Source organism: Zonotrichia leucophrys, chromosome 3 (genome assembly GCF_028769735.1).
Source record: "Zonotrichia leucophrys gambelii isolate GWCS_2022_RI chromosome 3, RI_Zleu_2.0, whole genome shotgun sequence".
Taxonomy (NCBI): domain Eukaryota; kingdom Metazoa; phylum Chordata; class Aves; order Passeriformes; family Passerellidae; genus Zonotrichia; species Zonotrichia leucophrys.
The window spans coordinates 21,055,837-21,071,872 of NC_088172.1; the positions used below are offsets into that span (position 1 = coordinate 21,055,837).

Here is a 16,036-nt window from a genome sequence, read left to right on the forward strand (position 1 = left end):
CTTTTCAGGTTTAACTGATCATTCTTATTTAGGAGATAACCTGGTCTGATTTATCAAGTATAATAAGTATTGTTTCACTTCATTGCTATTGTAAATAGTCTAAATTGTTAGCCTATTTATCCCTTCTTATATTTTGTTGTACTCTCATTTATAATAATCTATAAATTTTTCCTTTCCCCAAGTCATGACCTCCATCTCCATTTCACTTTGCTTTTCCTGTGCTCCTGACACTGAATTCGTGCCAGCTCTGATTTGTTTCTCTTTTCCATGAGCAATTTAATTTGCTAAAATGGCACACCGATGTCTCACCTGGAGGGACTGGGGAGAAGAAGATAATTTTCTTTCATTATAGTCTTTAAATAAGATCACAGAAATTCCAGCAAGAATCCAAGCTGATGCATGTAAAGAAGGGCAATACGGAAGCAAAGGATTAAGGAAGGACTAGGAAATGCAGGAGAAGGAAGAACAGAAAATAACATCTCAATTCTTTTAGGCAGCAGCTGCTTGTCAGAGCATCTCATGTCTGTGAAACTGCAGCCACAGTAAGCATGTTTCAGTCTCTAACCCTCTAACACAGTTTGCAAAGCTACACATTTACTTACAGCTAAAGCAGCTCATTACTTGCTCTCTATTAATTCCTGATACGGCCTTGGCCATCCTGGTGTGACAGTGAGTTTGAAGTAATAAACATCTAATATTATTTTTTAATATATCTATACTAAAGATAAATATTTACATATAGAATAGAGATAATACAGAGAGACTATATATACAAATAGGCATAGACTATGTCTTCATTTGTTTGCTGCAATAATCATACTTTATGCCTTAGAAAACTATCTCCTGTTGTTTTGTCAGTTAGTGAGTGATGATCCTTGAATGTTCTTGAATGTTTGGATCTGAATCTACAGAAGAGGAGTGCACAATGGAAGATAGCTCTCAGCTGAAAATTAGGGTACAATTTTCTTTCTTAATTTCCTAACCCAGAGACCTGTTATGGAAATTCATTACATGTTTGTGCTTGTTTCAGCCAGGACAGAATTCATTTTTTTGCAGTAGTAGTAGGGGGCATGGTTGTGGGCATGTCAGTGAGGTAATTCTGTATCACAGGCCATTGCTGAGGGTAGGGATAAGGGACTCTGACATCCAAAAAGAAGACTGTGGCTTCTGGATGAAAAATATGTTGTCATTGTCTGCCATTGTTCGTTGCCTTCGGGTCCTCATGAGCATTTTGTATATGAATCACCTTCTTTTTTTTCGTTACTTTTTTTTTGCTACTACTATTGTTGTTGTTACTGTTCCTATTTCATTGCTGTTTTCAGTTTCAACACATGATCTTCACATTTTATGCCTCCAGTTCTCAACTCCATTCCACTGGTGTGGGAAGGGAAGGAGAAGGGGGAAGCAAATGAGCAGTAGTGTGGTTTGGAGTCTTGGTGGGAGAACTAAATTGGGGAATACCATTCCTAAACCATGACAATATTTTGCACTATTTTCAAAATAAATAAATAGATAAATGAATAAATAAATCAATAAACACATTCTAGAGAATACAAATACTTCTGTGGTTAAGTGAATATAGAAACAGCAGAAGTATTCAAAACTGATGCATGATTATTAGAGTGCTTCTCTCTTCTTTTTAGATCTGAACTAGTCCTTACAGAGCATGTATTTATATAGACTTGATTAAATTAATTTTATTATATTTTACTGTATTTTTGAACAATACACTTACTGTTGTTTTGAACAATAATATTACTCTCACTATATATATAGTTGGCTTAATAGAAAATTGTGAGAGTAGCTAAATTAGAAGGATAAGGATAGATGAGTTGACAAAACTCACTTTATTTCCTGCATTTTCATGAAACTGAACTGTCAGTTGTTTTATAAGACAAGATTATCTGTTTATTTTAGTCAAAACAATGTCAAGAATCTTGTAAAAGACATAAGATTTGGTTTATTTTTTCAGACAAAAGCAATAATTATTTCATTAACAAATCCAAAATCAAAACCAAAATTACATTTCTCTAGATTAGTCCTCTTAATTAAATGTAAAATAGTTTTATTATACCTGAATTTGAGTCAAACAATAACTACTGGAAAGACAAAAAAATTTCAGCAGCAATCCTGTTAGTAATAAATTTGATAAAGCTTATCACAATCTCTTGGTAATGCAATAGACTTCAAAGGACGTTCTGTTCCTATATCTGACATACTGTACATAAGGAGAACATTACTCCTCCAAGCCTGCATGGAAACAGAATATCTTATTACTTGCATAAACAGTAGATTAGTGTCTGTGTGAGGAAATGATGGAATAAGAATAGAAATTAAAACATCACTTGAAGTAGTATAACATGAAAAAGTTTGCAGCTCACAGTGATCAACAGAAAGAGTTTCCTCTGCTGTCTCTGATCCTGCAGCAGCCTGGTTGCCTTCAGATTTAGAAGAAGAATAGCTGGGGTTGTTTAATTATTTCTCATTATTTCTTGTAAGATGCAGTGTTTGCCAGCATAGGTGTAGTATGATACTAGTATACCTATAAAGCTCTCAAAACCTGGCCCTTTAATTCTTTATGATGCTGGAACAGGCACAGGAATTCCCTGCAAATCTGTCTTGTTCAGCAGAGCACAGTGCAACATCTAGTATGCAGAAATTAATTTTAGGTTCCATGTGCAATTCTTATTTTAAGCCTACAGGTAAATACACTACCTTACAATGTTATTTGAAAACCTGTTTTCTGTTAGCTTCTTTTCTTCTCACAGAGTTGCTATCTAACATGTCACTGAGTATTTGATACTCAGTTGAATAAACTGCTATTTAATGTTTCCTTCAGTCCCTTTCAGTGCATGGCCTCAAATACCATTAAGCCCAGAGCATTCAAATGTGTCACTTGTCCAAGTGACACTTAAATTTTTAACCCCCTGGTCCTAGAAAATAAAGTCCTGGCTGCCGTCGGTACAGGAGATGAAAACTCAACACTCTGCAAGTCAAACCAATTATTTCCTGAAAATGCATAAATAACATAATTTATACGTATATATGTGTTCTCTCTTGAATAACTTGATTAAGGTAATTTAGATTAGATATCACTATCTGCCTAGGCTAGGGCATATTTTCAAGACTATCTATGCTAGGCTTTAAAATCAGTGTCAAAAATGCATTACAATTTTCATAGTGGAGGCAGAATTCGAACATAAGTGAGGAATTAAATTTCTTTTCTATTACTTCCCATATAATAAATATTTTCAGCTAAAAGGAACAGAGAAACTTTCAATATTCCTTTTAGACAGCATTGGAGAAATCCTTAATAGAGATCAAAGCATGAAATCTTTTAAGGAGAACTTTGATATTAGAAATATGGGGGGTTTTATCCTATCTGAATAATTTGTCTGATACAAAGTAGCTCCAAGCCTTCATCTGATTTTAGCTATAACACCTAAACTGAGCTAAAATTACTCTACCTTTATTCATATGCCACAGGAATGAATATTATGTATGTGCACTTGAAATAAAGACAACCTTGCTTTAGTTGCACCTTTTCTTTTATAGCAACCTACCAGCACAAGTCCTGCCTGTTAGTATTTCCTGAACACCTCAGAAGGCGTGGTCACGTTCCCAATGCCTATTGGGATCCTGTGGTTTACTCAGCTGCCTACATTGATCCCATGAGAGATCAAGGGAGCACACACCAGTCATGGACAGAATAGCTTCAATATGAGTCTTGTGAGGCACAGGAGCAGGACACCCAGAGAAGCTGTGGAGTCCCCATGCCTTGGAGTGTCCAAGGCAAGATTGGATGGGGCTTTGAGCAACCTGGTCTAGTGAAAGATGTCCTTGCCAATGGCAGGTGGTTACAACCAGATAATCTTTAAGATTCCTTCCAACCCAAACCATTCTATGATTCCAAGATATTTTCAGTTGTTTTAAACTTAAATAGTGTAGACTCTTAAGCAGAAATTGCTATGAAGTGCCACTGTTCAATTTACTAATATGGACATAACCAAACTGCTAATTTTCCATAAATATTCAACTAAAAAGGTATCAGGTAACAGTAAAGGCTATACTGAGTCGGAGGGAGCACATGCAGTAGCATCAGCACACATGTGGGCACTTAGTCACAAATTGTGGTACATGATGCACCTCTCAGCTGGTCAAGCTCAGAGGAAATTGTTCTTTGTGGGACTGGGAGGGATCATTCCATCTGGAGAATGTCTCCTTGGGAATCTGTTGAGCAGTGGTGTCCAGCCTCTCTATTGACGAACAAGAGCAGCTAAATGGAAAAGCACATCCTCTGGCCATGGACTTGTATTTTGTATACCAGAATACCAAAGAACATGTGTTCTATGCACCCCTTCCCCACATTGTGTCTTTTTCTGTAGGTGTAATATTCTGGTTTGTAGGACTGGAATACAGCTGTCCTTGACATTACTGATTTTTACTTTTCTCTGAGGAACATACACTTTTTTTTTTTTTAAATTTTGATATTTAGTGTGCAATGGAAATAGTTTATTTGTTTCCTATTCCGTTATTTAAAAAAAAATAACAAAAACCCAAAAAACACCTAGAGATAAGAAAGAAGGAAAAAACCCCAATGTCATATAATACTTCAACTTCTGTGTGAGGTTCAGATCTGCCTGCTGTATCAATTCATGGGATGATCCGCCACTTTCATCAGTAACCAGGCCCACCTCTCCCTTCCATACTCAGCTTTGGTTGCCAATCCTTCAGAAATTCCATGAAAATGATCAATTAACATGTAAAGAGGAATTTTACACTGTATCCACAAACTTTTGGATCTGCCATTAGTGGAAACTGAAATTTTCCATAGGAAGTCCCACCTACACAAGATGAATGCTATAGATTAAAGTACTTTGTGTAGGGGCATCACTTTTGATGTCCACATGTCAGCTACAGGATTGCCAGCTAACGCTCCCAGATTTTGTTGGGATTTTTTTTTTTTAATTTCTTACTATAGTGAAGACGTTTTAAAAAACCTTACAGAAAAAAAAAATCAAACACCACTGTGCCATAAACTAGTTATAACTTTCTTCCAAGGACCACTAAGATATTTTATGCTTTCTCACTTTCTCCAATGTCACAGACATCTTTTGTGGAAAATCCTTTCTTTAGGAGTTTTCCTTTCTGGGAAGCTGAGACCCCAGAAGAAGAATGTAAACAATGGTTATCTGCTGCTGTGGAATGCAACAGGTGCACCTGTGATTGGTCTTCTGTGAGTATTTGGATTTGCTGACCACTCACAGGAGAGCTTGCTTGCTTTCTGCCTGGACACAGAACTTTGTTATTAGATTATATTCCTATTCTATTCTTATCTTAGCAGCTTCTGCAACTTCTCTCTCTATTCCTTTTAATATAGTAATAATGTATTATATATCATAAATTAATAAATCCAGCCTTCTGATCATGAAGCAAGATTCTCGTCTATCTCTCACCCTGAGGAACCCTCACAAGTCATGTAACACTCCAACTAAAACATAAACAGCATTGCTGTTAAAGAACATATTCTTATCTAGAGTCCAGTATGAAAGAAATTATGAAGCTAAATTAGAGCTGTGCTAAAATAGGTTGTTTATTTTCATATTATGTTTCTTAGTATTATGGGGTGATTGGAGAATGTTAAGAACCTTGCAGAGTTCACACAGAGATGGAATTGTGTATTGTGTGTCAGGGAAATATCTGTTTATTAGATATGTAACTAAGGGAAGATCTGCTCTGAACATGCTTTTATAATGATGTTCATTTAATCTTTTATTAAATGTACAATATAATTCATATTACAATTGAATATTTCAGCCTAGAGTTTTGCCAGCTTTGAAATTCAGAGCTCTGGATATACTAGCTAGAATGTTACTACTTTTATATTTCTTTTTTAAAGTAAAACCAACCCCTAAAACAGTGTTTCTAGAATGTAACTTTATGTACTTGGACAAATGAATTGTCAGTTCAGTGATATGAAGTACAGCCTATATATAGTAAAAACTTTTAGATTTAGCATACATTTTGACAATAGCTAAGAGATACTAGCAAAGATATAGTCTGTATTCCACATATGGTTTTGTTCTTTCTTTTCCTTTTAGTTATATCTCAGTACTTTCTACAGGTACACCCAAATTCTAAGTAGATTTGAAACAGAAAAGACCAGTTTGTAATTACAAATATTTAGAGTGGTGCTTTAATATAAAGTGTGTCTGAAAGAATATATAAAGTATAAAAGTCCCTCTGAATAAGATGCAGAAATGTATAGGTCTGAATATTTTAATGAACACCTTTAAGAACTATTGAACTATTGCCATGTTTAAAATGAAGTGTGTAAATCATCTTGTAAAAGACCAATCCTTTTTTTCAATCAAAACTGTTTTTAAGTAGGGTTTGCATTTTCCTTATGTTGTTAACAAGAAAATAAAGAAAATGAGATTAAAAAATTAAAATGAAATTTCTCTGATTTAGTTTGCATGTCATATGTAGAAAAAAACCCCATCCATTAAAAATCTCTATATTTCAATATATTGGTCTTTCTCTACTGCAGAAAAAAATAAAAGGGATTCAGCCATGGTTCTAGCTAGACTTCTGCAAGAAACATTATTTCTTAACATAATGAGTTTCCTATTAATCTGGAATATTTAATGAAACTCTGATATCTCATACTGTGATGAAAAAAAAGGCATCTATTTCGCTATGTTGATTAATTTTGGAGGGAGACTAAATCCCATTTCAGTTTGGTTATTTTTTAGCTCCAATATATGCACTGTGTCTTCTTCAGCACTGGCAAATCTACCCTCACACAGATTATATCTTAGCTGAGAATTTCTGATATTCATCAGTTTGACTTTTGTTTTAAGTAATCAACATTTTTTAAAAGGATAAACTTAATTTTGTGTAGCTCACCAGAGTTATTCAAGGGAAAAAAAAATTGAACTCTGGAGCATGGTCATGCAAAACAAAAAAAAAAGGGGTACCATCTGGTAAACTAAGACATGAATTTACATCATATTAGGTTCTTTGTGGTAGCTACTGCATTAAAAAATGGTGTAGTGATGTTGTGCAATGAATGGCAATGGAATAATCCATTGTGGGCCAAAGGCCTGTTGCCTGTATTAGAAAAATTCTTTGTGCACTTTCTTCATACCCACGGTTGTGCTTAGACGTCTCTGGTTTTTTTATTAAATGTGGATTGGACTTAAAATACACAAAATCAGTTCTACTAGCATTGATGTGTACCTATAACTTACCACTCAAACCAAAAATTAGATAGCGTCCATAACCCTTATTTAACACTTCTTAATACTTGAGATTTGACTTCCTGTCAAATCCCACAGCAGGGAGTCAGGTGATGCGACCTTGTCATAACTGAATGGGCTTATTTTCTGCTGAATGTTTTGACACATGCATGCACACCTACACTTGCATGCACACACTCTCATAAGACTGGTTTTCTTCTTTAATTCATGAAAAAATATTTCAGAAAAACAAGTTTTAATCATAAAAGGGATAACTGTAATGAGAAAAAAAAAAAAAACCATGTTTCTTTCACAATAATAGTTACTTAACTAGTAATACATTGAGATTAGATGACAGCAAATTATTGTGATCTAATATATTTTGAGGTTGGGGGGGATTTCTCTTTAAAGTGGTGTACACATGAATTTTTTTAATATTATATTTTTTCCTTTTTCCAGGTTGAGTGGTATGAATCTACCTTCTCCAGTTATCAGCAGTAAGAACTGGTTACGGCTCCATTTTACGTCTGATAGCAATCACCGACGAAAGGGATTTAATGCTCAGTTTCAAGGTAGGAAACCTATAAAAGCATGCCTAAAAAGCCCTTTACCTTTAGGCATCACTAAAGTGGTGGTGGAATTTGATAATTATGTTTAAATATCACAGACACAGTAAAAAGCTGACTCTTGTTATTACTATGTAACTATTGCTCTGACGCTGAATATATGTTTTCCCTGTGTGATCAGATGTCTCTAGGGATTTACTTTTAGAAAAAGTATGTGTGCTTCAAAATGAAGTCTGCTCTAAATATGTATTTGCTTGCTCACTTTTTTCATAATAAATTTCTTTGCAGTCAGTCTGATCTTTGCTTTAAAAACATGCCTGGAATGCAACTTGCAGAAAGTCAATTCCACACAAAGGCAGGCTTCTATCTAAACATTGTCTTCCTTCATTATTCAAAACCTAACTCTTATCCAGAAGCTACCTTCATCGTTTGGAAATTTGACTCAACCATAGTATAGTACAGATTATATTTCAGGCTCCTGCATATATTTGCATATACAACTTCAAAAGAAGACAAAAGGATGTCAGTGTTGCTGTCATTTCTATTTATGTTCATGTAGATACTTTTCAAAATGCAATTTTTTAGAATGGATTCTGTATTGATTTTTGTACTTTATAAATCATTACTCAAGATGAAAGACATGGTAGTTATATTGAAAATAGAAAAGCTTCCTAATTTATCTGTGCTTTCATATTCTGCAGTTATATACACTGTTTCAACCCTTTTACCTCCCACAGCATCAAATCCTTTAGGAATTTAAACATTTGTGGTTTTTCCCCTGAAAGTGTGGTACCTCTATAAATTTTGAAATTACAAATACATTGCAACAACTGTATGTTTTCTGGTGACTATGACATGCATGTGCAACAAAAGCATTTAATATACATAGTCCTTTTAGTTTTAAAAATATTTTGAACATTTCAGAAAAAAAAATCTGAAATTTCATTTAATTTTGGCAACTCAGCATAAGTATGTGATCCTTTGCACTTAAAACTTATTTTTTTCCCAAAGTATACCAAGGATGCATATATAATACCACTGCTGGGTACTATGAATGAAAATGCACTGCTTATGTAAACTCTGTATCTTAAGGTCTTAAGACTGTCAATTGAGGTCCATAAAAATATTGTGATTTGTCCTGCTGAGGCACCAGAAAACTATGAATCAACATAGTAACAAGGAGGAAGTTTGTGGTGATATAACATACACTGGAAAACAATTTTTGTTCTTCTTCAATATATCTTATCTCTAGACAAATACTCACCAAGTACTTAAAACTTTTGGGAAATATCTGGTGAGATGGTTATTTCAGATGTATCTCTCTTGATCTGCATAATACATCAGATATTGGGTAAAAATGTGAACTTCCTTGATGCAGAATATACCTTGAATTACATGTGAAAGTGTCTTATTACAATCAAATTCTTACAATTACAGAAACTTCCTTTCTTAATTTAAATCATTCTTATGAATTGCAGGTTTATACATTTTACTGTATTTAATACAAAGATTTCTGAATTACATGAGAGATCATGACTTACATAGTTATCTATCTTATCAGACTCAATTGCAATTAAATAAATTGCTATGTTAGTGATATAAACATAAACCGTGTTAAAACATCAAGACCCATAGGATGAAAATTCATAGTGGTATGAAAAACAGGTTAATCCAACTGCTTCATTAAGTTCTTTTTATTACACAGCATTAGTAATTATATTATGTGTGTATTTGAAAACAAAGCAGAAGTAACAATATTTTCAGCTAGGGAAATATACTAGCACCACAAATTGCACAGTAGTGGAGGTTGGAAGAGCCCTCTGGAGCTCACCTGCCCAGTGTCCTTCTCAAAGAAGGGTAAACCTAAAGCAAGCTGCCCAGGACAGGGACAGGGGTGCGTTTGGAATACCTCCAAGATTAGAGACTCTGCAGCCTCTGGGCAACCAGTACCACTGTTTACCCTCAGAGTAAAAAGGTTTTCACTTTTTAGTTAGTGGGTTTTCCTGAGTTTCAATTTGTGCTTATTGCTTTCCATCCTGTCAATGGCTATCATAATGAAGGTTCTGGCTCCACTGACTGAACACCATCTCATCTCACAAGTATTAATTCACACCAATAAGATCTACCCCTGATTCCCCCAAGTTTTCTCTTCTCCAGGCTATAATGTCCCAGCATTTTGAGCTGCTCCGTTATGTTTTTGTTTTCAGAAACTTATTTCTACTAAAATTCAACAGCCTTGACATGTATTTCCATCTTAGGTACTTCTCTCAACTTAAATAATTATTTTAACTGATCATGAAACAAAAAAAACCCCACAACTCCACAAAATCTAAGTCTTGTGACAGACACAACCTTGTTTTCAGGCACAAAACCTAGCAGTGAAAGAATGCCTCCAATGTCTGATTGTCTCCAGACACAATCCTTGTATTTGTCCTCTGAGAAAATCCTGAATTGCTGGCTATATGACACTGAGACCTCCAAGAAACATTTTGCTTATGGGCAGCTATTCCCAATAGTTTTAACAGACTGTTTCAGAACACACACATGTAGGTGGGATTGATGTGTTTATATATTCAGCTATCCTGTCTTTGAGACATGTGAAATAAATATATAGACTTTTTTACGTAACCATTCAACACTCACTTTACTAATAGATGAGTCCTCATTACCAGACCAAATGGAAGGAATCTTTGTGATGCTTCTAATTTCCCAGAAATTCTAAATCTTGAGCAGCAGTCCTCAGGGCATTTGGGACTGAACTTTCTAATGTTACTTTGACTGCTTTCTCCTGTTGCTGCTTGCTAGAAAGAATAGCTCTTTAAAGTCAGTTTGTGCTGTCTTTTTGTGACTGCTTGCTTAGTTCATTCATGTGTGTGTGTGGTGATGTATAATTGTGCTGTAATAGACCATTGTTTCAGGGAAATAGAAAAGTCAGTAAATTTAATTGCAGTCCCTAGATATTTAATGAAAGCAGCCTTTATGCTTTGCCAGACAGTAAGTTGTGCTTTAGAGTCCTTATATAGATTTTTTATGGTAGCTGTCAGGTGTAAATGCTATTCACAAAACAAAATCACAAGCTTGTCCATTTGCATCACAGCATCAAAAGTACTGTGGTGGGTTGATGTTGGCTTGATACCAGGTGCCCACCATACCAGTCATTCACTCCTCCACCTCACCAGGACAAGTAAGAGAAAATGTATTTAGATAAGGACAGCAAAGTATCACTCACCAGGTACTGTCATGAGCAAATCAGGCTCAACCCTCACATATTCTCACTCCTTTCTCTGGCTGCTATTAATGCTGCACTGTGACTTTTTTCCTTCTTAAATATGTTACCCCATCGCTGATGGGCTCAGCCTAAGCTAGTGGCAGATCCATCTTGGAACCACCTGGTTTTGGTTCTGTTGGACATGAGGGATGCTTCTGACAGCTCTTCACAGAAGCCATCTCTGCAGCACCCCTACCCCCCCCACAAAAAGCTGCTGCTCAAAATCAATACACAAATATATTTCTGACATTTTTATATTTTTATTATAAATCTATTACAATCTATTTGTTCTGATCTCACACACCTCTTGTGCCAATTTAATCCATTCCTTTCCCTGATGTTGATTCCTTCCCTAAGTACTCCATAATTATCCTTGTGGAATACCAAAATGCTCTTCCCTTTTACTTCACAATGAGCTCTGTATCCTGAGCAGGGCCCCTCCTGGGTCTCTGAAGTGACTGGAGAGCTAGAGTGAGCTGTGCCCTAGCCCCTGGGACTGGGTCTCACCAGGGACAGCCCTGGGGAGGCTGGGGTAGAGGTTGGGTCTCTGTGTTGGTTCCCCCACTTGCCCATGACCCTCTGTGTTTCTTATACACCTGTGGTGACAGATCTAGACTGGTTGCAGAAGGGCCAGGGAGAGGTGGCATTTGTCTCACCCATCCACCACCATATCCTGTGATCCTCTGTGTGTGCACAGGGGAGATTTTTATTGCTTCACTATCCTGGCTGCAGAGGAAGCGGGCCCTATATCTGTGTGGGCAGGGAAAGGTTGCTGTTCTATACCAGCCATATCATTGGTTTTGAGGGCCAGAAAAGGTTGAGTGCACCCCCAAAAGCATCTAATTTTGCCTGTCCATTGGGGAGGTTGTTGGGATCAGCTCTGTTGGGATCATTCTTTGCTGCTGGTGCTGCTCATCCCTGTCCAGTTTCTCTGGACGTGGCTTGGAGATGTAAGGCCACTGTGTCTCCAAGCCATGATGCTGACAAAAGCAGAACTGCCGTGTTGTGGAGGCAAAACCCCAGCAGAGCCAGCACGGTGCGGCACCAGTGTCAGAAGCAGCCGATGCTAAATCAAGTCCAGTTTCTGAACTGGCAGCGTGGCATGACACAGACAATTTGGCTTTCAGGGGTTTGTCCACTGTTGTTTCCCAATGTCTTTGGCTCAAGGACAGGGAGAGTCAACCAAAGGGAGCATCCACCATCCTGTCTTTGTCCCAGGGGCTACGTGGATGTGACCTATGGGGAGCGTCCATCATCCTTTGTCTTGGCAGCCACATGGAACTAAGTCAAGGTGGAAAACTCCTGTAGCCTGTAAAGCACCTTCTCTTTTTTTATACTTTTGTTATTGATATTGTTGCTGTTACTGTGTGTCCCTTATTCCACGGTTTTTTTTTCCTTTTTATTATCTCAAGCCATAGTCTTTGTCTTTATCCTTCTCTTACTGGGAAGGGTGAGGGGAAGGGGAGTGGCCTATTTGGAGTTTCATTTCCATCTGTTGTTTAATCTCCACACTAACCTAGCACATCTATCAGTGTCACTGGCTTTTTGAAAGCAAGTCAGTATGGGAGGCAGCACAACACATCTCTGAGCAACAATGGGATAATAATTTTTTTTTCCTAGTAAGAATTCTGATTACCACATTTTTTATAAAATTAGCATACAGATCCTTTAATTACTCTTTCCCCCTCGTATCAAATTAACATCATGTTCATTATTATCTTACCATAGCTATATTATTGCTGTAACTTGGCCTTTTCCAGTCAGCCAAAACTAATACTAACAAGCAGTCAATTTAATTTTCTTTCCTTTGTTTGATCTTTCATCAGGCAAACAGAATTATTATAATTTATTTCATTAAAATATTGGAACTACCAATTGGATATAAAGCTATGAATAATTAATTTGTCCAGCCATTTTTTCAGATCTTTGTAGCTTGCATTTTTAGCAATATTTATTGCCCCATTTTTTACATGGTCAAGAAAACCATCTCACTGGTATAAAAAAATTAGCACTGTACTAGAATAGCACATCTTAATGCATCAAGTAAATATAGTATTAGAATACTTGACAAACTGTTCTCATTTTCATTTGATTTTTTTTGTATTTTGATGTTGATTTCATCAATAAAAATATTTATGTCCCAAATTCTCTGTGTTTACCTGTGGAACATTTTTTTTAGCTTCAGAGTTTCTATTCAGAAGGAGGCATGGTGTTGAATAGCCCTGAAAACCACCAGGAAAAAAATACATTGCAGTGACATGCTCTGCCTTGTCTTCTTCATATCTGCCATACCAGCAACATTGGTCTCATGGAAATGAACTCTCACCATATATATCATTGGATACAGTTCTTGTTCTGCCTTGCTCCTTGACGGCGTTGTCATGGGGGGAAAGATGTTGCAGTCATTCAGTTATGAACATTTTTATTTTAAATGCCTCTACCCTCACCTATGCTAATACATGAATTCCCTTTGCATATTCAGTGGCAGTTGCAGAGCATATGATTTGTCTTATGCCAGTGCTTCATAAATGTGTAAATTCCCCAGGGGTGAAGTATCCTTAACTAGGAGATGAAAACCTGGCAGTTCCTAGAAATAAAGCTTATCAATGTACACAGAATTGTCATAAAGAATCCCCTGCTTTCTTGCCCATTTACAGCATGTACAGTATGCCTGTTTAGCTTTTGCTTATTGCCAGAACAATAGAAGGATTTTCAAAAATATTTTTTGTTTTCTTTTTAGGAGGAAAGAACCCCACAATACCTTTAGCTATACAGCTAAAAGTGGTCTGCTTAAGTTAAATATTTCTTTCAAAATTCCTAGAAGTAGAACTGAATAAGAAAGCTTCCAAAACAAAACATGATTAATGGCTGCGTTTACTTTTTTACTTTTGCAGTAACTCTGGCCTCTGTTGTAGAGTATTAGAGTGTTTCAAATAAAGTATTCTATTTTTGGCAAGTTTTCAGCAAGGTTCAAGAAGGTATTAAGTATTTTAATAATTATATACCCCAAGTTATCTATCTGTTGTGTTTAATTACATTCAGTAATTCAGGATTTAACAAACAGATAATCCTGAAGTCAAACAATGAATATAATAGAGGCTGCTTAAATAAATGTATGCTAACGGAAAACCATGAGTGAAATAATGTAAATCAACTTGCAATTGCTAGATCTTTCAATGAATTTTCATAACCCACAAAGTCTGCCTATAAATGCCTGTTCTTTCCACATATTCTTTAAAATACTAGAAATTATGTTTTAAATAAGTGAAAAGAATTTGCAGTGTTTCCTTAATGCATGGTACTTTTAGTCAGGGATTTCTTTTAGAATTGTTACGTAGAGTATATTTAGAAAGAGTATTAATAAAAGCAATTGATAACATCATGAACCAGAAAAAAACCTTGATATTTTCTAGCTCTTAAGTGATGCTGAAAGGACTATTCCTTTAAATGGTCCTGAGACAAAAATATATATTTTGTTACATTTTATTATCAAGACAGCAAATCAGTCTTGATATGAAAACATCAACAAAAAGATAATCTGCCATCTTTCTTGACAATTCTTTTCTGTGGTTAATAGAACCATTTACATATTCCAGTACTGCCACAGTAATACGTCTTTCTTACGTGCCTAGTAAAATGTTGCTAAAAAGGCTCAGATGTAGCTGTCTCATTATATCAGCCCTAAGAAGATGCCAATTTCATAACAGCCATTCAGTTAAGACTATTCAAAAGACTACGGCTGAAGTGGCATTCAAACAAGGAACTGAATGGTTCTCATTTTATGATTTACTTTTAGAGCCAGTTCCTAGACACCACTACCCAGTGTGTTCTGCAATGCTGTTTATTCATAGACTAAATTGTATTGATAAAATTTTCCAGAACTTTGGAGAATATCTGCAGTCATTTGTGGTAATCTTCACAGCAGTGTTGTTCTTGCTTCTCTGACGGGGGCTCCTCAATACATACTTATCCCTGGATCTTTTGTCCCAGCTCCCAGGCTGCCACAGCTCTCAGCTGTCTTGAGCACATACACATCCCTAGATGTTGCAAGGCTCTTTTCCTCAAAGGCCATATTCTCACAGCTTTCTGCTGTTACAGCTCCTTGATTCAAAGGCCATATTATAGTCTAAAGCCCCAGCTCTCTGGCTGCCACAGCTCTCGGCTGCCCTCTCTTCTATCATATCAGGGGGCCCCATACCATCTCTCAATGTTCCTTGTGGCTGCGCATTCTCCACCACATCAGGGTCACCAGATGTTGTAATCTTCACAACAGTATTGATCTTGCTTCCCTACCAGGAACTCCTCCCCAGCCCTCTCTGACTGCCACACCCTCTTCTATCCCAGCTACCTCCATGGGCTACAGCTGCTGCCCAATCTAGGACGTCACAGCTGCAGCCCATTTACAATAACTAGGATCAGGGCAATACAATACAGAGATCACTGCCATACATATATTTACAATACATATATTTAGTCAAGCTCCCACAGTCATTGAAGACTTGATGCCTGCTGGACCGGTTTTATTATGATATGTCATACATTGAAAGCACAAAGTAGCTAAGGCAGTCCATCAGGGCAAGGGGCCAGCTAGGAGACATAGAGAAGGTTAATGGAAAACAAATGGCCGTGCTTCTTTTTAAACCTGCAGAACCTGTGTCAGTTTATACAAAGAGAATGAGAAAGATTTGTGTAAAAATCTACTGTGACACCAATTTATCTTGGTGCCATTTATTCACTAGTACTGCATGCAGAGATTTCCAGCACAGGGAGCAGGTGGAAGGTCTGATAGTGACAGGCAGTACTTTGCTGAATTGATGGAACAAGGAAGCCAACTGATCATGAACCTACAGCTTTTACAGGTAGCCATATAGGAGAAACATTTGTGCCTGCTGTGAAGTTCTCTGGAGTTATAATACTGATTAGTAGGGAAGATTTTGAAAGCTGTTAGTGACAGAAACACT

General features: G+C 36.5%; 1 protein-coding gene across 2 annotated transcripts in view; it reads left to right on the forward strand.

Moving 5' to 3' along the window:
• Positions 1–16,036, forward strand: part of CSMD1 (CUB and Sushi multiple domains 1) — a 1,074,724-nt gene that overhangs the window by 675,228 nt on the left and 383,460 nt on the right. For both annotated transcript variants that reach the window (XM_064707609.1, XM_064707608.1), the window contains exon 6: positions 7,701–7,813. In XM_064707609.1, coding sequence (XP_064563679.1) covers positions 7,701–7,813 — 113 coding nt within the window. The remainder of the gene's footprint in view (positions 1–7,700; positions 7,814–16,036) is intronic.